This window comes from Magallana gigas, chromosome 2, assembly GCF_963853765.1.
Source record: "Magallana gigas chromosome 2, xbMagGiga1.1, whole genome shotgun sequence".
Classification (NCBI taxonomy): Eukaryota; Metazoa; Mollusca; class Bivalvia; order Ostreida; family Ostreidae; genus Magallana; species Magallana gigas.
Genome location: NC_088854.1, coordinates 56,681,896 through 56,708,507, shown reverse-complemented (window position 1 = coordinate 56,708,507; position 26,612 = coordinate 56,681,896). Strand labels below are relative to the sequence as shown.

General features: G+C 35.3%; 1 protein-coding gene across 5 annotated transcripts; it reads right to left on the bottom strand.

Annotated features, from left to right (window-relative positions):
• Positions 1 to 465: 465 nt before the first annotated feature.
• On the bottom strand, positions 466 to 24,816 carry LOC117680662 (ATP-binding cassette sub-family C member 4-like). 5 transcript variants are annotated; one of them, XM_066077382.1, is made up of 29 exons: positions 24,728 to 24,816; positions 17,446 to 17,556; positions 13,249 to 13,369; positions 12,356 to 12,571; positions 12,147 to 12,236; positions 11,884 to 12,047; positions 11,509 to 11,634; positions 10,276 to 10,525; positions 9,681 to 9,845; positions 9,366 to 9,416; positions 7,890 to 7,931; positions 7,608 to 7,799; positions 7,209 to 7,303; positions 6,596 to 6,682; positions 6,326 to 6,422; positions 6,022 to 6,162; positions 5,717 to 5,851; positions 5,209 to 5,246; positions 4,659 to 4,972; positions 4,384 to 4,463; positions 3,922 to 4,072; positions 3,431 to 3,661; positions 3,024 to 3,130; positions 2,722 to 2,913; positions 2,357 to 2,512; positions 1,875 to 1,964; positions 1,530 to 1,702; positions 841 to 946; positions 466 to 668 (listed from the first exon to the last, which is right to left on the bottom strand). In XM_066077382.1, exons 1-29 carry the CDS (start codon positions 24,793 to 24,795, stop codon positions 513 to 515), a joined length of 3,945 nt encoding a protein of 1,314 aa, XP_065933454.1. In that variant the 5' UTR covers positions 24,796 to 24,816; the 3' UTR covers positions 466 to 512. The 5 variants fall into 5 exon arrangements, with proteins under 5 accessions (XP_065933454.1, XP_065933456.1, XP_065933455.1 ...); XM_066077384.1 differs by lacking the exon at positions 24,728 to 24,816 and adding an exon at positions 23,509 to 23,533; XM_066077383.1 differs by lacking the exons at positions 13,249 to 13,369; positions 24,728 to 24,816 and adding an exon at positions 17,668 to 18,246.
• Positions 24,817 to 26,612: the final 1,796 nt, after the last annotated feature.

Genomic DNA, 26,612 nt, shown 5'->3' with positions numbered 1-26,612 from the left:
GTATCTTGCTTATAACTACGAATGACACTCAGATTTTTATTTCATATCTGCTTATTCATTTTGTACATAAATAAACAGTTCCAAGCGTCTGTCATATTTATTTTAGGTCTAAACATGGAAATTCAAAATGTAAAAAATGACTTGGGCTATAATTGTTTCCATATATGTAACAAAGCATTATGAGCTGTGTATCTCGCTTATAATTCAACGGCTGTCACCAAAATTTTGGTTGACCATTAAAAATTGCCTTACTGAACCATTGTTAACATTATGAATACGGAGAGAAAAAAAAATAAAAAAAAAAGAAATAACCATGCCTCAGTAAAGAGTAAACTGAAATAAAGAATTATATGAGACCCTCAGAAATCCGTCTTGCCTGAGGTAAAAGGTACAACATTGCCTCCAAGGTATGCAGAACATCAAAATCAAAGATAAAAAATGCAACAAATTTACTAGATTCATCAATTTATTTTGATAAAAATCTTTTTCAGAGTTCTAAAAAAAAACATAAATCAAGATCTCTCTTTGTGGTAATTCTCAGCTAATGTCTGTAAAACCTTTGCCTGGGCTTTTCCAGTCTGTTGGACCAGATTTCTGAAGAATCCATCTTCTATCTGTAGAAGTTGATATGGTGTATCAAATTCAACAAGTTTTCCTTGATTTAAAACCTGGAATAAGAATGCAGGTGTTTCAAAATTAATTATATCCATACCTACTGTTATTTATGAATTAAGTTTATTTACAAAATAAGAACATACTAGTATATCATTAATTTTGAAAACTGCAAAGTTGGCTTTTTATACATTTGATTGTGGGGAGGTATGAGGCAGGGATACTTACCATGACTCTACTGGAGTCCATAATGGTATGAATCCTGTGGGCAACTGTCAGGACCGTACAATTCTTGAACCGACTTCTAATTGTTTCCTGTATCAACCTGTCAGTGCTGTCAAATAAAACTCAGCTACTGAGTATAACATCACACTATGCCTAAGTGTTTACATGTATACACATTCAGTCACCTAAGGCCTTCTTGTTATATATATCTACATTAGAATCCAGCACGCTCGGCCTCTGCGATTTCTTGGATATTTGACCTAAATGTGACGAACTTGTAACCTTCTTGTGACCGCTAAAATTAATTCCGTGACCTACATGTTACTCCTACAGAGTCAGTGAGCCTCTCGTGACCCTCACAGATTGGTTGGCCTTCTTGTGTGTGACCTTTTTGTGACCCCTATAGATTCTGAGGCCTACATGTGATCCCAACAGATCCAGTTACCTATAGACTGAGTGATCTACATCTCTGACCTTACAGATTTAATAAACCAATCCCTATTCTTTGACCTACTCGGGACTTTAAAGATTGTGCAATCTTTTTGCAACCTCAAAATATTCTGTGACCTACTTTTGACCTGTACATATTCTATTACCTGACCCTCCACAACCTCAATGACCTTCTTTTGAACCCTACATATTATGTGACCTACTTGTGACCCCCCCCCCCCCCTTTAGACTCTGTAACCCACTTGTGATCCACATTAGCCGTGACCTCGTCCAGCACCAGTATGTTGTTCTGTCGGAGGATGGCCCTGGCCAGACACACAAGCTGTTTCTGCCCCACACTCATGTTCTGTCCGCTGTCAAACACCTCCATGTACAGTCCCTCCCTCTCACTCTGAACTTTCACCTTGAGTTGCACCTATAATAAAATGCAATGCAGCTTAGACTTAATGCATCTGAAAACACTGATTAAATTTCAATTTCAAAGTTAAATTTGTGAGTGTAGCACATTTAAATGACTTTATACAATTTATAATTTATTTTTACAATTTTGCAACACACATCTGCCAGTCTTACCGCTGTGTTAGTACCTGTTCTAGTGCTATCCATAGCTGGTCATCTGTGTATTCCTCAAAAGGATCCAAATTTTTCCTTAAAGTACCACTGAATAATACTGGATCCTAAAAACAAAAAGTTTATCAATTCAGCTCTAATCATTCCATTGTTTAAATTTACAAAGTATTCTCCACAACAGAAGGCAAAAACTCTGGTCATTTGGGTCATTTGAATGGGATCCTGTATACACTGTACAAATATGTACAGACCTGAATAAAAAACCTCACTGTTCATTGATCCAACGTGTTAAACAATGCCAACGTATCAAAACCCTGAACTAAAACTTGTTGAGTGTTAGATAACAAGAAAAGGTGAGATAAATGAACTTGATGTGCTGGCATATAAAATGTTTGAATCAATTTTTCACACTGGTGTGTGACTTGTGAGGTTGGCCCTCCCTCTGGAATTACAGAAATTTTCATATAATTCGTAAAAAAACTAGCCAGTTTGACCCTACCTGTGGAATGACAGAGATTTTATTTCTGAGTTTGTGTAGGCCGATTTTTAACACATTGACATCGTCGATGTAAATCTCTCCTGTAGGCTCAGCTAACCTCAGTAAAGCGGCCAGTAAAGAACTTTTCCCTGTTCCAGTCCTCCCCACAATCCCAATCTGAAAGGAAGACCCCGAGTTATCTCATTGTCAAGACATGATTCATTACAGCCTAAAATACCAATGAAATGTTACTACAGGTAAATTGGTGGGATCCAGATATCTGCATGCGAACATTATTACATTGCTCATCTGAATGTCTGTCTGTCTTGTGGTGTTTTACGTCTGTCTTGTGGTGTTTTACCTGCTGATTTTGCCTCTTGACTAACCTTCTCTCTGCTGTTGATAAGGCAGGTTATATTGTGTAAGACTTGGTCAGTATCAGATGAGTACTGTAGTCCTACATTGACTAGTTTAATCTCCCCATTTTGAGGCCAAGAGCAAGGGGGCGGGGAATTGGAGACTTTTGGTGCCTCCTGTTCTAACTTTGTGTAAGACATGATTCTTTCCACAGATGTCATCTAAAATCAGAGTCTATGAAATACTTGAAAGAAGAATAAAGAAATAAGAAAAATTCTTCTCTGGAAATCAAAACAACGTACATTTAAATTGATCTAAAGAAGATTCCTACCTGTGTGTTAAGGTCAGCAGATTTTCTCATCATGCTCTCAAAAGGGTCGGCCATTGTCAGCAAATAGTTAAGAGCCATTCCAAAGAGTCCCCCGGATAATCCAATCACTGAAGCAGACAAGTACCGGTAAGTTTTATCTGCATAAAATTGAAGCATTTTTACATACTTGGTTAAAAATCATCAGTCATTGTGTGTATTAATTAATTTTTATCAGTTGTAAAAATAAAGTGATCCAGGACTGGGTTTCCCAAGAAAACCTACTGCTAATGACCATAAATGCTGATTACTTAGTATTCATCAGCTACAACAAACTGCAACTTAATTTGTTCTAGGTTCTTTTGTTAAATGGAGCTTAGGATAACATTTTATTGAGACCACGTCTTAGTATTTTTTATACCACTACTTACTGTCCCTGAGAACCAATGACAACAGGATGACAAGGATAAAGTAGATGTCAAGGAAGAATAGAGAGCGCAGACTGAACCAGCGGTTGGCGGACAGAAACAGGAAGAAGGCGCTGGTGTGTCGGTCCTGGAATCTGTCAAAATCCCGCAGGAACTTTTGACTCATCCCCAGGGCTCGGATTGACTGGAGACCCACCAGAGTGTCCGAGATGTGGGAGAAGATAGGACTCTGGGCTAATCAAAGAACAGGAGATTGAACAAAGTGGAGATAATAAAGACTAACATTGTTTTAAGAATTTTCATAAGATAATTTGACTTGGGTTGCATTTAAGGACATAGCAGCTAGCATGCCTCCTAGGTTATATATCTAGCTAAAATCGAATACACTGATTAAACTAATGCTTGTTATGGCTCAGCTAGTATATTTTTTCAAGATTGTTAATGATATGTATCTGCTATGATCTTCAATGTAGCTTTTTACTTGTAACACTCACTCATGGCCTCTAAGCGTTTCATATTTCTGGTGGTCGGTAACGAAAACCATCTTACTAGGTAAATCACTATAACCAAGGGAGTCAGAGGTAACAGCAAGTATGGATTGATGATACAGGTTATACCAATTTGCATGGCCAAGCGAACGATTATCTAGATTAAAATACAAAATAAAACAACTGACGATAAACAATAACAATAGACCTATGGACCTTCAAGGTCACCTGAGAAAAAAAATGACACAATCCGTTTCTATACTTCAATTTATCTTTGAATTGAGAAATGAAAGATATTGAAGTCTATTTTGTGGTATATTACTGGTAAACTGTAACAAAGACTGGTTTGCTATAGGTTTTTCCAAAACCCACGGCATGAAAGAAAAATTTAAGTCAAGGACTGTTTTCTCATAATGATGATATTCTTCGTTTGAAAAAGATGTTACTAGGGATAAATATCAAACATACCTCTACAACAGTGTTTGTTAATGTAGGTATGACTGAATCTATCAATCCCAAGTCTCTTGCAAATTTGTTCAATATTTGACCTAAAAGAAAACATTGAACATTGAGGCTGAAAGATGGACATAAAGACAGATGGTGGGATATTTCAAAAAAAGAATCTTTTAAATCTGCAGCTGACATAATCTGATTAGAAATACAAAGTCACCAGGTATAAATGAAACCATCCATTCAACTTCAACACAAACAGTCAAGTATAAGTCTTATAAACGATTCGTTACCCACAGGGTTTGAGTCAAAGAAATGGGTCTTGGCCCCCATCACCACCCGGAACACGTTGTTGTGAAGTCTCTTGCTGATAATGACTGACATTCTGAAGTACACCAGGCTGAAGAGGCTGATTCCCACCACAAAGACAGACATGGCCACCAGGTACTGCTGCATCAACTCGTCTCCCTGGAGGGTGATTAGGGACCCCTCGGTGGTAAAGTTGCTGAGGAGAGTTGGGTGTACAGGGGAAATTTTATCCATCACTGGATAAAGCGAATATGATCCATTTTGTGTCCTTAAGTTAAGAGAATCTGAGAGTTCAGCCCTGAAAAGATTTAAAATTACAGATTATCCCTTTAAAGTTAAATTGTTTTGACCTGTATAGTTCGGACATAGATAGCATAATCCTTATGCAAGAACAAACTTTATCACTTATTCCTTTGTTGTAAGATGACTGACAAGGTTCACAACACCCACAGAAATAAGTTAATTCTAAGTTTATATACAGCACGTATCAAGAACAGATATATACATTTAAAAGGTCGTTAACACATCACTTACCATTTAGCTAGATGCCAGTCTCCATATCCATAAACAGCCTGTAAGTTTATTTATAAGATTAAACTATGTAGTCCGAAACTGGGACCTTTAAAAGATACTTAGAAATATATTCTTAAAATCCTTAACAGTTTGAACAGATTTATTGTTTAAACAATTCTAGACCTGTTATTCAAGCCAACCTCAATCTTGCATTTGTCAAAGATCTAATTTTTATATATATATATAATACTGAAAAATCCCCACAAATGTCTTATAGATTTCCTGGACATTAACGTATTTTATTTCTTTTATTTGTCATCACCTGCATATTAACTAAAAAAAAATTAAGCGTATTTTTAAAAGTTCAGTGTATTTTCAGAATGCGTTGCACTTAATAGATGCTCAAGTAGTTTGCATATCCTTATATGGACACAATTGATTCCAAACCTCCACCCCACTCCCTCACCCCTCTTCCCACACTAATAGAATGACACAAGCACAAGCACTCTTGTAAGCTACTCTCACTGACATAGGCAATCAGAAGAAGGAATATGGTCAGTGGTAGGTACAGCCATGGCCGGCCGGAGAGGTAGTAGTCCTTGTAGACATTCCAACCAACGTCCCCGGTCTCCCCAAATTCACAATCACCGACCGCCTCAGTGCTCTAAAGAAAGAAATTTATCCTTAGCTCAATGGTCTTAGATTTTTTAAGTTTTAAATGATATAATAAATTCCATGCTGACAGAAAATCAAATATCTTCAAGTTTCAATTTGATGATTACATATTTTCAGTTTTATAAAAGGTCAGTTGCGATTTCCAAGTCAGGAACTTACCTTTTCTCCCTGTACATTGACAGATTTTTCCTGCCTCCCATTTTTGTCTTCTATGTCTTTTTCATACCTAGTAAGGATCGAGGAAAATTCTGTCCCCTGTCTCACGAGTTCATCATATGTTCCAACACTTACCACTTTACCCTACAAAGAAAAGTTTTATGTATATATAAAAACATTTTCTCCTCAACAATTCTCAATCTGAGAAAAAATAAATTAAATTGATCAACAATAAACATCACTTCAAGATGACTAAGAATAACCATCAATGCTGCCAATAGCATTGATCAGATTAAGTTGAACAAACCTCTGTCAGAAGAACAATTCTGTCAGCTGACCTTAGATACTGCAGCTGATGAGTCACCAAAATCCTGGTGGTCCCTCTCAGCAACTCACAAATACATCTAAATAGAAAGACATCAGCATTTAAGTATATTCTCTCTCTCTCTCTCTCTCTCTCTCTCTCTTGCATCTGGAACAAATGACTCCCCCACCTATTTGTCCACTGCCCCCAAGGGGATCATCCAGCAGCTACACATCTGCCTTCCTGTACACCCTTTCTCTCTCTTTCTCTTACCTCTGGAACAGGTGACTGCCCACTTCTGTGTCCACCGCCCCCAGGGGATCGTCCAGAAGGTACACATCTGCCTTCCTGTACACCGTCCTATAATTCAAAGAAGAAAGAATGGCATGACTAGTTTTTGTGAAGCTGAACTCATATTTGAATCTTTATTTCAAACTCAGTTTTATATACTGTGGAATCATTAAATTTCGTGGGGGCCAATTTTCGTGGATGACTTAAATTTGACTTAAACTTAAAATTGACTTAAAGTTCGTGGGGACGTAATTTCGTGTATTCATATGTATCTACAAAAGGGAATATGACTTTATTACCCTAATTCATCAATTCGTGATGGATGTTATTTCGTGGATGAGAGGTACCCACGAATTCCACGAAAAATGAGCCACCACGAGATCTAATGATTTCACAGTAGTTGTGTTTATATTACACTGAGTGAGCTTGACTTGTGATTTATATAAATTCATGAGAGCTAATCTTTATGGAATCTCAAGATGGAATATAATTTCATGGATTTGCTTCTGCATAGATTAAACTAAGAATGTGTTTCATAATTTGTTAGAGATGTTCATTTGAAAGTGATAGGTTCTCACTAAACATCACTGAGTACCTTGCAAGTGTGAGTCTGGCCTTCTGACCCCCGCTCAGCAACAAACCTCTCTCACCAACCAAGGTCTGGTCACCTAGTCTCATGAACTCAAGGTCCTACAAAAAGTATGCAGTCATGCACACTCAATTAGTACATGGTACATGTATTTAATAACCAACCGATTGTAATTGAGTGTGTAGCCATGTACATCCAATAAATACCTAAGCATAGCTTAAAGACAGAGTTTAAATTAAGATAGTACTTTCAGACTTTCTTTTCTTTATTCATGATTCAAATGGCCTGGTACAGCATTAATAGTCACTAATATAGAGTGAAAAGAACTTCTACTAGTAGTCTAGCAGAAGGTTTTCTGCGCTTAAAGGTTCTGTATAACTCAATGATGAACAAGCCCATATGTACCTTGTATAAAGCACACGCATGTAGCACCTGGCGATATCTCTCTTGCTCCACATTCTCTCCAAACGTGACGTTGGCCTGAAAGGTTCCAGACATGACCCACGGCGTCTGAGCCATGTATCCCAGCCTGCCCTGCACACAAACCTGTCCTGTCTCAGACGGAAATTCTTTAAGAAGGCTCAAAAGAAGAGATGTCTGTTGAGGAAAATATGATTTAATACTTTATACTATACGTAAATGTAGCGTTAAAAATGTAAATAATCAGTGTTGAATCTAGATACAAGCCTTTCCAGAACCAACTGGCCCCACTACTGCCAGGAGTTCTCCCTGAAATGATAAACAAAAGCCCTGAGTACCATAGCCTTTATTTTGACTAATGTTTGCATTTTAGGCTTCATTAGAGGTAGAAGGCCTCATGGACATCATAATTGCTTATTCAGTTTTTCTCAAATATTTATTGGAGTAAAGAATATTTTTATTTCAGTTTTTCAGATTTAAAAAAATGCTTCAGTTTCTGATAGACAACATCTATGCAGTTTTTGGAAATCAAATCTTCCAAAAATCTATTGGAATTCCCATGGGTACCAATTGTGTCCCATTGTTAGCAGACCTATTTTGGTATTCTTCTGTAGTAGAATTTATTCAAAAACTTGTACGTGAAAAAAATAAATCACTCGCTGTGGCCTTCAACTCAACATTCAGATATTGACGACAGATTATCAATTAACAATTGTTATTTCAATACTTAAGTCGACCCAATATATGCCAGTGAACTTGAAATAAAAGATACCACCGAGTCTGCGCCATCTGGTTCATGTTTGAATATTTTACTGGACATTGACATTGATGGTAACCTAACAACAAAACATTATGATAAACGCGATGACTTTTTCTATAGTCAACTTTCCTTACTTATGTAGCAATATACCTTCATCACCTGCATATGGTGTTTTTGTCTCTCAGTTAATTCGATACACAAGGACATACTCTTCGTATAAACAGTTTCTAAGGCAAGGCAAGCTACTGACAAACAAGTTGATAAAACAGGACTATCTACAGTCTCGTTTGAAGTCATCTTTTCGTAGGTTCTATGGTCGATACAACGACCTTGTCAGCAAATACAATCTTCCATTGGGTCGCATGCTGACTGACGTTTTCATACTAATTTTTAGACCATAATTACGACGATTACGACAAAGAGGACACGGCGGGTGTGACCAGTCAGCTGAGGATGCTCATACCTCCATGGCACCTGATCCTACCTCTATCTTTTTAGAGGTCCGTGTTGCTCTGCTTTGATTTTGTATTTCGTTTTATGGATTTTGGAGATAATTGACAGTTTGATTTTGTCATTTTTTTCATTTAATAAATTTCCATGATATAGTAATATTGGCCCAACCCTAGGGCCTGAACCCTTGGCCCAGGGGTCATGAACTTTATATAGAGAGAGCTTCATGGACATCATGACCATGTAATTAGGTCTCTTTTGCATTTGTGGGAGTAGAGAGAATTTTTGAAAGTTTGGCCCTGTCCATGAGGTCCCGAGGGTGGTAAGGTCATAAATTTCATAATTAAGATTCCTTTTATCCCAAGATGTTTTAAACTTAAAGTGAAATAATTGGCATTGTAGTTTTGACGGCGGAAAAAGAGAATTACAAAACATCACCCGACATTGAAATTCAAGAGACATAGACTCTTTCAATTGTAAAAGAATAGAACTGTTAAAACATTAGAAATTTGTGATTGACATTCACCTCCTACCTTTCTGACATCAAGATCAATATTCTTCAAAGAAAATGGTTTTTTCATCCCCTGAAATGCCCACAATATATCACCCTTCACTATCAATATTAGGTTTTCTTTACTTCTAATGTCTGAATTGTATTCAAATTGATTTTGTAAGTTTTCAATAAAAGATTCTAAATCCAAAGTTATAACTTTAACACATTCTACACACTAGTATAACATGGTTGTTAGTTTTGTACATTGTTAAATTTTTTTATTTAAAAAAAATTAAGATAAAATTGGTAGAACATATCAATTTGGTCTCTGTGTTTTCTTTTCATGCAGACTCACCTGGTCTTGAACGTTATCGGCAAAACTCCCCTTGTCCTGGGGGTGGGGCCCGAGCCAGCTGGCGGTCATGTCCCTGATACAGACAGACACATCCCTCTTCTCCATCGACTTGGCCCTCTCTTCAGACTCGGAAAAGACCTTCATATCCTCCACTGTGAGGAAAGACTGAAAGAAAAGTTCAGCATTTGTAGTTATTTTTCAGACATGTAAAAAGACAATTAATCAAAATAATGACAAAGTGCATGTAGTTTGGAAAAATGTGATCAAAAAATTATATACATATATATTACATATTATGTAATTTATAAATAAATGCCTCAATGTTTCATATGCATACACTAGAATGTTTAAAAATGTGAAGGTTAAAAACTCTAAAACAGATGGTTCCTATTTTGTTTTGTTTGATTACAACTCAATGTGGCAGAAAAGCACTGTGACTTATTAGAACATTTGTATTTCATATTTATTTTTCATAAAGATGTTGTACTCTTAAAGATTGGCGGGATGAGGAATCACAACCTTGATATGTTTCCTAATTAAATGTATAAAAAGATATACAACGTCATATTCTTTAGCAGATTTACTGACAGTTTACCTGTATTCTTTTGAGGGAAGATGCCAGCTGCTTGTTATCTTCCACCAGATGCATCATAAAGAGGAAGATGGTAAAGCGGAGACAAAAGACCCAGCCCAGGGTGCTGTAGATCCTCTGGGTGGACAGGGGAACCCCCGTGTACCACGCTGTTCCAAACAGGGCCATGCTGATGACCACAGAGGCACTCTGGAACAAACCCATGTTGATGGACTTGGCAATATTGGCTTTCCATATCTCGGACACCTCTAATCTAAATTCAATATACATGTATTAAATACATTAAATTAAGAATCTTTATTTTATACTTGATATAAAATACAGGGCCTTTGCTTCCCTAGGCCTGATACAATAACGAACAACGGCAAACGCCTTCATCACATCCAGTATGTCATCACCTTTTTTTTACTCTTTAGCACACCCTTACTAACACCTTTATGGAACACCTTTGCTTTTTTCCTAAATACCTCAGATCTTTTCTCTTATATTGATGCATAATCTGTAGTTTGAACAATGATTTAATGACATGAATATATTGTCATAAAATGGTCAAAACATGCCGGTAGGGAGATAGAAAAGCTATGATAAAGTTTTAAAAAGTTTTTGACATGAACATAAAGATGTGTTATTAATTCAAATGTTTAATAAACACAAAAATCCATGTCAAAATCTGTATCAAAATCAACCATCGACCAATCAGTCCTCTGCTCTGGTCTTTGGTCCTTGGGCTGATTTTACAGTCTCGGGTTGACATGGGGTGTAATATTCAGTTTTGCTTTTATTATTCTCTATTTATCAGGATAAAACGAAGACAGGATTTGTAATACTTTTCACGATTTCCCATATAAGGCTTAGCAGCATATACATTCCAGCAATGACAGACACCAGAGACTCAATAACAGTAAATAAACGTTTTTCCCAGCTGTAAATTTTTATAGTTCTCATCCCAGCGATTATCTGGTTCATCAAATGAATTATTTTGTCTCCTGCAGCTCCTATCTTCATTCTTCACGAAAGTGACCTCTTGATACATAACTTGTGATAAATAATTGATATTTTTTAACCTCCAAACTGAAAACAAAGCTTAAAGTAAGTAAACTGCTAATCTTCACCAAAATCATAAATAAATCAAAGATTTTAAACAATTTTGATGATATTTAAAAATTCAATCAAGCCAAGCAGCATTTAAAACCAAGCAATGACAGATACCAGAGACTCAACGAAAGTAACAATTACCCTCTGATGTTAAACACAATTTCACTGAATGGTTTCTCCCAGCAGTACATTTTAATAACTCTCATCCCAGAGATTATCTGGTTCATCAAATGGATCCTTTTGTCTCCTGCAGCTCCTATCTTCATCCTACATAATTACATTCAACATAATTAGTATTAAACAGTAGACTTTTCATTTAGCAGCTTCTTATAAAGTTCAACACAGTTATGATAAGCATGCATATTACAGATTCATGCTGATTGTGAAGGCTTAAAACATAAGATTAAAATGAATCAAAATTTGGGGGGTTTTTTCTGGCGTTTTGCTCAAAGCGCCTGTAACTGTAAATAATTGAAATATGTGTTTCCACTAGCAGAGAATTACGAATGTCTGCACCTCAGTTTTCCATAAATCCATCCCATCATGACCTGTAGGGGTAGCAGAACCAATATAATAGTCAAAGTAAGGAGGCTGATCAGACCGATCTGTTGGTACAATAAGTACAGGATAACCACAATCTCCAGGGGACCCAGCCAACAAAAATGGAAGCTCTCGATCGTCTGAGTAAAACAACAGCTGCACAATCAATGGAACATTAATTTTTTCTCAACAACAAAAAATCTTATCATTCAATAGTTGTTATGAATTTACAGTCTTACATATGAGAATTTTTCCAAATCCGTTGACAAATGGTTGATAATTTTTCCAGAAGTCGTCGAATGTTTAGACCAGCTGCTCATTTTCAGTATCTGAAAAATTTTATTTTAGTTTATGAAATAACAATCTAGTTTTACATTGAGAACTCCATTAATTAAGAATAAAATTACAGATCAATTTTTTTAACAGTCAATTGTAGAGTTTGTCTCACCTTTCTATAAATAAGGCTAGCCAGAGCTACTTTCATTTTCAAAGCAATATGTTGGCTATTGAAGTAGTACTTGGGATTGACGATCAGCTGTAGAATGTGGCTGACTACCACCACCGTCGCGTAGATGTACACCTCCGTTTGTGACAAGGTGGTCCCAGGCTGGAAGTAGGAGATGATCCGACCAATAAGGTAGGGCTGAACAATCCTGATGCCTTCCTATATAAATACGCGACAAGAAGAAACGGAAAAAAAATTACAATTGTTTATAGAGACAGCATTATAGTTTCTATATCCGGCTACAAGTTCAATGTAATCTAATCTGTCATTTAGTTGAGGCATTGTGATTCTTGTTCAACTGTAATGTTTTTAAGTATTAGGTTGTTCTCCCTTAGCTTGCTTATTTAAGAAATATATAAATTAACCGTGCTATAAATTTTCTTAAACAAATATTTTAATCAATAATATACACAAACACATATTCTATCATGGAGCACATGTGCTTCAAACTTATCCTCTTATCAAAGTTCTCACTTAGAATAAGGTAATCGTCTTCAACTTAGACTTTGTCTTCAACTAAGACTGCATCTAACTAAAACCTTTATCGTGGCTGCATATATACTCTCATGTCCAACATGATCAACAAGGATTGAAAGGGGTGATAAACCAAAACTACTAATAACTTTAACTCCAATAGACAGAACAGGATAATGATTTCTATAACGACTTTTGTTTCCCAACCATATGTATAATTAAAAATCACATTTATTTTATGAATATGCCAGCAATAACAATTGTTTTAAGAATTATGTTTGGTCGAAAATGCATGAGTTACACTTTTAAAAGAAATTCCAAAAGTTGATAGGTTTAACATTACATCCAGCCAATTTGCTTACAGAGGCGATAAGAAAGAAGCCATTGACACCCCACTCCCATTTGAACTCTGCAATCACTGCCCAGTACAAACTTGGATTTTCCTCGTTATCTTCACATTTTTTCACATGGGTATTCCAGGATCTGCAGGCATTAAGAAAGAAAATATATCTAAAGACTTAAAATAATATTCTATGGACTCCTAAATCATCGGAGAAACCATAAGAGAATCTTACAATATACAACTATTTACTTCATTTGTAAGTCGATATGTTGTTATATGGACCCATGTCAAGTGATATTGACTGAGTACACAAAAATCGATATGGATTGAGCATACATTATCACTTTCCGTGACTTCGGTCCATATCACTTGACATTGGTCTATAAAACCACAAATTGACCGTAAACTGATGTCCATAATAGTTATATTATATCTCTCTCAGTAATTACTGTCAAGAAAGCCGTCTATGCAAAAAGATAGAGAAATAAAACTAGATCGTTCTCGTTGCGAGCAACGAGTGGGTCTTCCGTCCGATTTTTGAGTAAATGAGATTAAATCCTTCACTTTTAAGACTAAATTGTTAATTAACGCCAAAAAAATTAGGAAAAAAAATGTCGGCACCCAGGGCTTGAACCCAGGTCGCCTGGGCACATGTCCACCACTGTAACGACTGAGCTAATCGGACTCTCGCTTCAGGAATTTGATGCTTAATATCTCGGGAACGCATCAATCGAATCAGTAAAAGAGTCTCTATCAACCCGTTAGAAAAATATATATAAATAAAAAGTTGAAAAAACCGATTTTTTATCTTTTCTTCCGGTGACGACCGGAAGTGACGGCGGACGATTTTATGACCATGTTGCAACAGGTTAAGTGGAAGACTTTCTTCACTGAAAATTTCAGCCCTATATCTTTATTCGTTTTTTATATCTCTAGCCGACAAAATTGACTTTTAAAAATCGTAAACGGACGATTACTTCCGACCGGAAGTGATTATCAAAAAATTGAAACGGCGGTACAAACTTCAGATACCGACACATCAACCCTCAAAATTTGAAGAAATTCGAATGAGCCATCTTCGAGAAATCGCCTGCACAAAATTTGTAAGACAAAAAAAGAATAAAAAGAATAACTAGAGCAAAGCTCGTTGCAAAGCAACGAGTGGGTCTTCATTTAATGTCCGAACTAAATCTGGAAGTTCCTGTAAGAGGCAGAGCTCTTAAACCAATAACAAGAGTAACTAAAATAAAAAATTGAAAAAAAAACGAATTACTCCTGGTACGATTTAACAAAATCCGAATGATTTTAAGTACGACTTAACGAATTCATTTTTGATTTGATCAGAAAATTCATTTTTTCGAAAAATTTGTTTCATTTCCGGTTTCGACCGGAAGTGACAGATTTTCATTTCGAGCCTTATTACAGAGGTAAATCGACCAAATCATAACCATTGAAAATTTCAAGCCACTATCTTAAAGCGTTTTTGAGAAACGCCGCGGACAAAATGACTTTTTGAAAATTTTAAAAATGACGTAACGTAAAAACGGAAGTGACGTTTTTAGAGAAACTTCACAAACCTTGAGGTTTTATAGTTTCACATAATCTCTGAAAGTTTCATTAAAATCGGTTGTTAACTTTTTGAGTTATAAAGCCGAGAAGGAGTCAGAAAAAAAAAGAAAAGAATAATAATAACTAGAGCAAAGCTCGTTGCAAAGCAACGAGTGGGTCTTCCGTTAATGTCGGAAGTAAAGCTGGAAGTTCCTGTAAGAAGCAGAGCTCTTAAACCAATAACAAGAGTAACTAAAATAAAAATATGAAACAAATCGAATATTCCTGGTACGACTTAACAAAATACGAATGATTTTAAGTACGACTTAACAAAAACCTTTCCGATTTTAAGAACGACTGAACAAAAAAAATCCGAATGTGTTCAGGTATGACTTAGCAATTATTTTTGGTACGAGTTAATTTTACTCTGAACATTACGCTATTTTTTAAACCAAGGCCGCGGAATCAAAATTTCCGGAAAAATAAATTTTTAAACCCCGATATCTCTGTAATGCATCGTCCGTTTTGAAAACGGCTTTCAGTGTTAGATTCAGCTTAATAAGCTCTACAAAACACATATTCTTTTTTGATTTGATCAGAAAATTCATTTTTTCGAAAAATTTGTTTCACTTCCGGTTTCGACCGGAAGTGACAAAATACATTTTTTTGGTCAAATGCCATAAGTAAATCCACAGATTTACAATCACAGAAAATTTCAAGTCTTTATAAACAACCGTTTACTATAAAAGTCCTGGACAAAATCACTTTTTGAAAATTTTTAAAATGACGTAACTAGAAAACGGAAGTGATTTAATGGCTGAAACTGTAAAAGCTCCAAGGGACAAGAATTTAACATAATCTCTGAAAATTTCTTGCAAATCGGTTGAATAGTTTTTGAGATATAAAGCAAAAAAAAGGCAGAAGGAAAAACAAGAAGATTAATAATAATAAAAAAAAAAAAATAGAATAACAAGAGGGTCTTCCGTTGATAACGGAAGACCCTAACTAGAGCAAAGCTCGTTGCAAAGCAACGAGTGGGTCTTCCGTTAATGTCGGAAGTAAAGCCGGAAGTTCCTGTAAGAAGCAGAACTCTTAAACCAACAACAAGAGTAACTAAAATAAAAAGATGAAAAAATCGAATTATTCCTGGTACGACTTAACAAAATCCGAATGATTTTAAGTACGAATTAACAAAAACCTTTCTGATTTCAAGAACGACTTAACACTTATTTTTGGTTCGAATTTTTTTTACTTTGAACATTACGCTATTTTTTAAACCAAGGACGCGGAATCAAAATTTCCGGAAAATCAATTTTTAAACCCCGATATCTCTGTAATGCATCGTCCGATTTTCAAACAGATTTCAGATTTGAATTCACCATGGCAAGTTCTATAAAACGATGGTATTGTCTTATTTTGTTCAAAAAAATGAAAATTTCCAAAAATTGGAACTACTTCCGGTTTTGAGCAAAATTGATGAACAAAATTTTAAACCCCCAGTACATTATAGAATTGATACATCTATCATCAGTAAAAATTTCAAAGCGATATCTTTAAAGTTTACGGAGATTTCTTCCGGACAAAATCACTTTTTTTAAATTTAAAAATGGCCGCCAAATTTGAACGGAAGTGACATAAATGCTGAAACTTTTACATTTACTTTAGGCACGGTTACTTTACAAAAGCTCTGAAAATTTCATTGAAATCGGATGAAAACTTTTTGAGATATAAAGCCGAGAAGGAGTCAGAAAAATAATAAAAAATAAAATAATAATAAAAAGAAACCGAAGAAAAACAAGAGGGTCTTCCGTTGGAAACGGAAGACCCTAATAATAGAAAGAAACAATAGAATAACAAGAGGGTCTTCCGTTGAAAATCGTTAAGAAAAGTGAAAAAGAAACAATAGAATAATAGTAGGGTCTTCCGCTGAAGACGGAAGACCCTAAATATTCTGAAATCTTTTTAAATAACTATTAGCGCATATATTAACGAATTCAAACAATCCCTATCTTAATAAGCTGCAGGTATGTAGATCCCGTTCAAAAAAAAATCGGATGGACGACCTAGAAGCTACATATTGCATAACTTTATGCGTAGCTCCACTGAAGATTTGGGTTGTCGGACTTCGGAGCTACGGTTCCGTCCATACAAAAATCTGTTTATTTATTGCACACAAAAAGTAGAAGTATTCGACTTACTAAACTAATTAAGGAATTAGGAAATAGATAGAAGGGTTAACTAGATGTTTTACGAGTAACAACAAAAAATAGAAATTATACCTTTGACTTACTAGAATATGACTAAAGAATATCTTGCACATTATTTCAATATATGCATCTAATAATTCCCATTTGCATTTTGTCTCACAATGACTTTTTTTTAATTATTCTGTCGAGTCGTGTAATATCGTAATATGCAGACGTGCTCTCGTGTCGACATCGGAAAAGAATGACAATGAAGTTGTGTACTATAATGATAATAACGAAAATGAATGTTTCATATAATATATCAAAATACGACATGTGCAAGACTTTCCTTACTTTTCCATGTGAAAAAATCCAATTTAAATAAACTATTCTACAGATTTCTAAATCATCGGACAAACCACTGAGAGAATCTTACACTTAAATCAATATATGTTCACGTTAACGTTCAAGACTTTCCTTACTTTTCCATACGATCCCCTAATAAGTGGGACTGGTCCTCTGGTAAGATATCGTACAGATGATCCTGTGTCAAGGGGTGGCGGAAACCATAATGGAACAGCGGATTTACCCACCTAAATCACCAACGACATTATTAAAAAAAACATCACCCACAAACATCACAGTAACATGGTTAAAATAATATCATGTACAGTACAATATTCATATCATTGTACTCAGCTTACTTTCATTTGAGATTGGTCACCGGCATTGATGGTCAACTGAATAATATGGCACTTTGAATTTGTTTTTCGTTTTATGGATTTTTGAGATGGTTGACGGTTTGTTATTGTCATTTTTTCATTAAAGCCGACTTGAATTCATAAAAGCATTTGGTCGCCAGATTAGTTTCGATCGCTCCTCTATTCCTGCCACTGGGATACATATTCCGGTTAAGAAAGTTATGGTCGGTTGCTTTCCGATCGATGCATTCAGGTTGCACGGACTTCTAAATGCATGATCTACACATTGTAGTAAAATTTTTGTCATAAAGAATAAAGGAAACAATAATCAATAAAACACAAAATATATTTATTCTCTGAAAGAATGTCCAAGATATCCGTATTATTTTGCACAGATAATGTCGCCTTAATTTATATGCATATCAAAGACGTGTGTCGTTCATACAGAGTGCATGACGTCTGCATCTTTTTGAAAACCCCGGTAGCACTACATCTAACACAGTAAGTAAATGATAGTAAATCCAAGAAAGTAACAATGAAACATCGTTTTCATTGGTTTCTACAAAAACGCTCAATTTCTAAAATCTATGCAATCATTGACATTGCTCGATCTGCCACAATGTGTTGTTTGCGCATGTACGATGTTATAACATACACAGGAAAAAAAAGTCTACAATAATCATTGAAAATTTCAATTTAATTTTTGAAGTATCTGTGCCTAGATTTCAGTCTTTCTTGTTTCGTCGTTTATTGGATGTTCCTTGCCAGTGCAGCGGTTATCATATTTTTGTTAAAAACCCGTTTCTTCACGTCTTTTTCTCCAAGGTAACGTGTTCGGGTGTATGAAATACCTGAATGCGGTGAGGCATGAATAGTGCTCTCAGCCTTATATAGGGGGTGTGTAGCGTTGAGCAGAACAATAGAAATCGACAACTAATATGGCGGTAGTAGGAGTTAAAAGGGAAATAATGCGTATCTATAAATTCATGTCAGCTTTAAGCTTCATTTCGGAGTATAAACTTCGCAGGAGATATTTCGCGAGAAGTCGTCTCGCAATATGCACCAAATTTTTTTTCGAAGTACCGATGATGAAAAATCGGGTTGAAAAGAAAGAGTGTTTTCCTTGTGAAGAACTTGATCTAATATCTCCTGTGTTCCTCTGTTACGATGATATCGCGGCCTTTTCTTCAATGTATTTGCATGCCAGCTGTAGGTTCGATCTATAGTATTTGGCACAGTGAGATTCTTCTTCATTCATCTCTCCGAGTAATTGTCTTGCTAAGTCGGAAGACAGTGTCCTTGTGCTATGAACCATCTTAAGGGCTTCTATTTTACTGCTTTCCGGGTTTCTTCGGGATAAAAGTGTATTTCACTATGTGTTCCAATTCAATTGTTTCTTTAAAGGTTCGTGTCTCTGGATTCACATAACAGAACAAATCGTCCTTGGAAGAACCTTTCTCATCCAGGTATCATCCCTATTTTGACAAACTGACCAGCATGTACATCAACATATATCTCCCGATAATAGGTTTACGTCTGTGAAAACAATGCCCTAAAATTATCGTTATTGCTTACTCTTATTTATCATTTCTTTACAGGGCTTAGGGAGTAATTTACATGGGTTAGTGGTTAGCTTGAAGAATAGACCTACTTTTCGTATTATTTTATCTATTTCCATATTTTCGTCTAAGGGTACATTTGGGTTATCTAGGGTTATTTCATAGTTTTGACCTCTATCTTCACAATGTTCTTTCTCAAGGGTTTCATATGATCCCGACTCAAAATCAATGACATTTTTAATTCTTATACTTCATTTAAGTTTTGCTAGGGGTGTGTCTTCTTTGTCTAACGGCTGTTCACTTTCCTGTTGTTAAAACTGTATAGCTCTATCTAATGGTTCCGGTTGCACATTTACATTTTCCGATGATGGCTCGTCTTCAGGTTGTACAAAATAATTTTTATCAGAGTTCTTCTGCTATCTTCAGTAGCTTGTGAAAGGGATCAATGAAAACTATCAGCCATTATAAATTATTGTGCTTGGCATTTGGTGGTTAATCCAGTCAATTAATCTCTCACCACGAAACTAACTGGTCCTTTTAGGTAGACCGAGTCTCCTACCTAAAAATCTTCGTCTTTACTCTACTTATCGGCTTGAGCTTTCTTTTTCTTCTTTTTTCATGTTACAATGTACTAGTATAAAACCTTGTGACACGACGAATCATTAAGATGGACATGATTATAATGCAGATCCTATGTTTGAGCGTTGTCTGTTATTTTCTTAGCAATTACACCGTGAAGGGTTCGATGAAATCTTTCCACTTTGCCATTAGATTGAGGACAGTAATAAGATGTTATGACGTGGTTGATATCCAGTTCTTTTAAAGTTTCTTCCACATTGTTATCCACGTTCTCTTTTCTGTGAGGATTTGAAGAGGACAACCGTATGTTGAATATATTTCTTCTAATATAAATTGAACTATATTGTCAGCTGATTTATCAGAAACAGGGAAGGCTTCTGGCGATCCAGAGTAAATGTCATGAAAAGAGACTATTTTGTTTCCTAAGAAGAATGTCGGATATCATCCTAATAAATTCAGTCCAACATTAGCCTTTGGAAAAGGTAGTATGTTTATTGAAGTGGGGATGAGTCTTCTAAATGCTCCTCGTTTGGCATACTATGCATCCCTCTTCATAGGAATATTTGGCATAAAGTACTTTTGTCTGATTACGTCATATGTGTTGTCAACGTCCATACGTCCAAATTCATCATGGTATTGCTGCACTACCAAAAGTTCCAAATTACATACCGGCGAAACATTGGACCTTATGAGTCTCTATCTGAAAGATAGTGCATCAAACAGTCTATTTCTAGGAACTTCTTTTCTTCAGTTGCTATTGATGTTCCTATCTCTAGCCGATTCTTTAGCTTCTTGATCTGCTCATTGTTTTGTTGACTTTCTTTTATGTTGGCTTTTTTCTGGTAGATTGATAAAAGGTTTGATTAGTACGTCGTGCTGCTTAGCTTTTTACTTGGCAAATATTTTAGGTTAGAATACGTTTGATTTCAGTGAATTCTTCTGACAGAAACTGACCTTAACATCTGGTTCATCATGTGTAGATTGTTTTCCTTCTTCTAAGTCAGGGGGAACTGTTGGTAATCTAGATAATAATAATAATAAGTTCTGCACAGCAGTTAAATCTTCTTTCTGTGTACTCCACCTTATACATGTACCTACATCCTGAGATACTTAATGCCTATATTTGAATTTTCTTATTGTGTATAGTGTTCTAAGATGTATTTTAGCGGCTTCTGATCTGTTTTTATAGTAAACTGAGCACCGTGTAGGTAATGGTCCATCTTCTGTAGGGCGTTGTGGGTTGCAAAAACTTTCTTTTCTATGGTTGACATTTATTGAGTTTTACTCATGATCAGCTCGTGGGATAAGAAGTATACTGACTTATTTTCTCCTTCGTTTGTCCTTTGGGCAAGGCAAGCCCCAATACAATTGTCGCTGACATCTATGTAAAAGATTATATGTGGTGATAACGAACAGTGATCAAATCAAAAGTCCAAAGAAAAAATACAACAGAAGTAGAGCAAACACGGACCTCTAATAATATTAGAAGTAGAATAAGGTGCCATGCAGGAGTGAGCATCTTCTGTTGACCTTTTCACACCCACCGTGTGCTCTTTGTCGTAATCGGGAAAACCGAAAAATCCGTAGACAATTAGGTGAGAAATTATGGTTTAACAATAAGTATGGGAAAACGTCGGTCAGCATGCGACCAAGTGGATTATTGTATTTGCTGACAAGGTCGGCTTTAGTATCTGGATAATCTAACAAAGGTACAACTGTTAAACTCTCTTTGAGAAAGTCAAACGCTTATTGACAACATGGTGTCCATATAAATCTTTCGTAAGTCAATCAATGGTTCTGAATCTTGAAGAAGTTTGGTAAGAATCTCCTGTAATAACTACACAAACCTAAAAGGCCAAACACTTCTTGGACTGTAGTGGGCGCGTATAACCTGGTAGTTTCGATGTTCTTCGAATCAAGTGTAACGCCATGTTAATTGATGATAAAATCAAGATCTTCAGTCCACTCCTTGAACATACTGCATTTCTATGGTTTCAGTTTTGGTTCATTTTTCTTTGTCGATTCAACAGATTTTGAATATAGCGAAGATGATCTTCTGGTGTCTTTGAGAATTTGAAAATGTCGTTCAGGTATGCGATGGCAAACTCTTCCTGTCTTTGAAGGACTATGCTTATATTCATCAGCTCATAAAAGTCTGCTGGTGAATTACTCAGCTCAAATGGCATCCGGTTGAACTGGAATAGTCCTTTGTGACATGCAAAATCTGTTTTGTATTTGATTTAATCTTCTAATTCCACTCTTTCAGTCAACTGCAGTGTACTTTGATTTGCCAAACAAACAAAGGGTGTCATTAATCAATGGTAGTGGGAATGATATAGGTCTTAGTTTCTTGTTTAAACTTCTAAAATAGACGCATATCCGGTCTGTTCCGTCTTTCTTCTCCTCCACTATTAAGGGAAATGACCTAAGCGACTGTGATCTTTCAATAAACTTTAAGTCCATCATTTCAGTAACGGCATTATCGATTATCTGTCTATTATTTAGGTTACACTGTATGGTATATTCTTTATTGGATGATGATCTCCAGTTTCCATCTTAATCATAACAGTATCAGTCACTCTAAAATTACTGTTTTTTCTTTTCAAATAAATCATTGTTTTTGTTTACAAGTCTTTTGATTTAGTGTTGAGATTCTTTTTGGCACATCAATCTTGTCTTCTGTGATTTGAGTGGTCTGTATTTCTGAGATTTCTTTTGGGTTTTAATGCGACAACACGTCCTACGATGTACCTCTTTTAATTTTATATTTTCTGTTGGTTTAGTTAAGGAAGATTTTTAGAAACCTCTTGTCTTTTCGAACTATACAAACTGTGTTTTGAAATATAGCCATGGATCCTCCATTACGCAGTTATTTTCTATACTGTTTACTTCAAGTAAGTCACATTCTTCTATAGTGAAATTGTTGTTTATTCTTCCAAATAATACAGTCACAGTGTTTAGTCCCATAATAAATTTCTTAGGTGTTCTTACAATAGTTAAGATGTGTAAACATTTTTTCAGTTCCGAATATACTTTGCCATCGATGTGCAGAAGCCCATGATCAGAGTATTCAAACGAACATCTTTTTTCTTGAGCCTATCACTGTCCCTGTTGAGTCCCTTTGTCAAATAAAGATTGTGTTCTAAAGTTAATCTGTAATCTTAAACGAGATATTTACCTAATCGCAATCAAAGAACTGCCATTTGCTGCTTATTGAAATGAGATGTCATTTTTAAACAACTTGGGACTGGAAAATAGATTATCATACATTGTCTTACTGATTTTAGATACAGCTTCACCAGTATATACCAAAGCTCTAAAGAACGAGTGCACTTATAGGCCCTGGTGAATAGTGAAAAAATAAAGATTCAAGTTCAGCATATTTTTTTTATCTCACATCATCTCTTGATATTTAAACCATATGAATCAACAAGTTAGCGCTGAATTTGGTTTGTAGCAAACCACAAAGCTTTGCAACATAGTAAGGGTCAGTCGACATTCATTAATTATTTATATAGTATATCGAGGACAGGCATTCATTTCAAAGCCATTGCTTATTGCCAGCCTAACCGTCTACGAACTTGTGGGAAATATGAAAGACGTACTATACATTTAGAATACTCCTGTGAAGTTTGTACAACATTAGACTAGTACTAAAGAAATGAAAAACTTCAAGTTTTTCCCGATAGCAAGCCAAAGCTATTACCTGCGTGATCCATGTTGAATCCAAGTATGGAATAAATCATTTCAAATACATGTAGTCACGTGGGTTATATCCAGGTAGACGTTTGTCAAATGTGCTCACTGTAAAACACTGACACGTTTTAAATTGCTTCTATCGACTTTGTATGGTCAAGAATGTTTGATCACTATGCCAATATACAACTGTGTCTTCCACGATTTATGACAGTCTTTCAGCAAGCAACGGAAAAATTTCATAAGAATTATGTTGAGTCTTTCGCATTACTGCTAACGCCTGTTTAGGGTCTGTTTCTTAAGGTCTTTCCAAAACGGACTTTCTTTAGACGCATCTGTTTCATCTATATACCTTTTAATGGGTTTTTTGAATGGTGGCATAGTTCTGCCACCACTTGTCAGATATCCATGTCGACTTGTCAGATCTTGATGTCGACTTGTCAGATAATTATGTTGACTTGTCAGATCTTTATGTCAGGTTTTTTTCACATTGTGATCGTATAGTTTTACAAAATTGTAAGCTCAATTCTAACAGCACAAGTATCTATATAAATTCCGAAGGTATATTTTACTTCCAAATACAGTAAAACAATCTGTAAAACTGTCCATCATATAGTCTAGGGATGCGGGTTTCTGAGCCTCCGGCATGGTTATGAGTCCACGTGCAATATTGATAGATCATATATAGAAACATATATAAGTACATGGTTTTAAAGGTTACAAAGGTAACATACATGACTAAGTATCTAGTACAAGTGATATCGATGCGGACACGGGGTCGCCAAATCTGACTTGTTTATAAACTCTCAATTTGGATATGATTGTGCCCGTATCCTATCTTGAACCTGGTAGCATAACATTATCTAAGACTACTGCGCAGTATAATTTTGCAGTACTTACAAAAGCCATCGTCCGGCCACAAAGTGCATTCTGTCACTCTGCATTTGAACAACTATTGCACAGAAAATGGGAATCAAAATATTCATGACTAATTCGCCATACTATCGATTTGTACTCATTAGGGTCACAGCATGGCTATCTGTTTGCAGTGCTTAAAAAGATAGTAAAAACTGGACTTCAAGTTTTTATGGAGAAGATAAAATTGTAAAACTGTTAACGGACGACGCACAAAAATAAACAGACCAAAAGCAAGATCTCTACGAAAGTTGAATTTTTAATTGGCCTTCTTTTCAAAAGGCTGCAGTGCGTTTAAAAAAATTATGACTTACCAGAAAGTGAACCTAGAGAGCCAGTTAGCTGTACTATATGGACATGGTCCTTTTAGTTTGTCTTCCATTTTATCGTCTTGAATGTTCTTATTTTGATCACCTTTAAGTGAAAGTTAGTATATCATTTTTATGTTCACCTAAGAAACAAATCAAATACACATGAAAAACAGTGACCAAGCATGCATCTGAATTAGTTACTACATGAGGTCATACAAACTGTGACAATCCAGATATTGTCATTCCGCTTCAAGGAGTTTCAGTACTTTAATAGTTAGCGTTATTTGTGGGAGTTATTAGCGAAAAACTCTATGCTGCGGGAGGGTTACATGTATATATGCCGTTTAACGCTATTTTTGGTATGTTAGAAACCCAACCCAAAATTTGTCTTCTTAATTTCATATATAAAATGGCTTCAGGTTGTATTTCAGAACGCATTAAAACTTTTCTAGACAAATTCGTATGTAAAGATCAAACAGGTTTTATAAAAGGGAGATTTATAGGTGAAAACATTAGGATTGTATATGATATTATGAACTATACAGAACGAAATTCCATACCTGGTCTGCTAATGATGATAGCTTTTGAAAAAGATTTTGATTCGATATCATGGGATTTCATTTATCAGACACTTGACATTCAATTTTGGTCAACCTATCAAAGATTGGGTTAAAACATTTTATAATGATATAAATTCATGTGTCTGACGAAATGGATTCTCTTCAAAATATTTTAAAACCAGACTGTAGGCAGGGTGACCCAATTTCATTTATTTTTATTATCTTCTGAAATATTAGGAAGTTTGATAAGAAATAACAAAGATATTAAAGGAATAACAAGAGATGGAGAATAATATATAATCTCTCAATATGCAGATGATACATCTCTTGTTACAAATCAAATGGATCACCAGAATCTTTAAATGGGATTCTTATACAATTAGATATTTTTGCGAGTATTTCAGTTCTAAGAATTAACTTTACGCAAACAAAAATGGTCTGGATAGGCAGTAAAAAAAATTTCAAAAGATGTTTTTCATCACTCTAGATGGAAACTGACCTGGAATAATACAACTTTTGATCTGATGAATTAATACAAAAGTTTGAAAAAGCTTTATTCAATTATCTCTGGGGGTCAGATATACACAAAATTAAGAAAAATACAATCATTCAAGACTACAATCAGGGAGGGCTAAAGATGATTGATTACAAGGAATTTATGTTAGCACTTAAATCAACCTGGAGAAGAAGACTTCCTCATTCCTCGCCGAAATGGATACATATTTTAGAAGCTGAAATGAATTCTAGTGTGAGCAACTTATGGTGAAGAGGTACTGAATATACTCTAAAAATATGTAAATTAATACATAATTGTTTCTGGAAAGAAGTACTTCTGAGCTGGACCAAAATAACTGATTGCCAGATAACTATAAAAGAATTAATTCCATTTGAACATATATGGTATAATCCAAGAATTAAAATAAACAAGGCATCTGTGTTTCTAAAACAATATTTTAATAATGGTATGATTTATATTATTGACTTTTTTGATCCAAATGGTAATTTCGTAACTTATGAAACGATTATTAACTCAAAGGTAAAAACAAATTATGTAGAATATGTAGGACTGAGGAACGCAATTTTTGAATATATAGGGACGTGTAATATGACACAAGTAAAACAAAAGATTCAGCCATATATACCAATGCCCCTGAAAGTGTTTTACAAAAGTAAAAAAGTAAAAAAGGATGTAAAGATATGCACAATTTACTTACTAGAGAAAAGAAAAAGCAATTTACCTCGGTAATAAATTGGAGAGAAAAAAGGATATGATATGAATGAATTTGACTGGGGAAATATATTTGAACTTCCATTTAAAGTTACTCTTG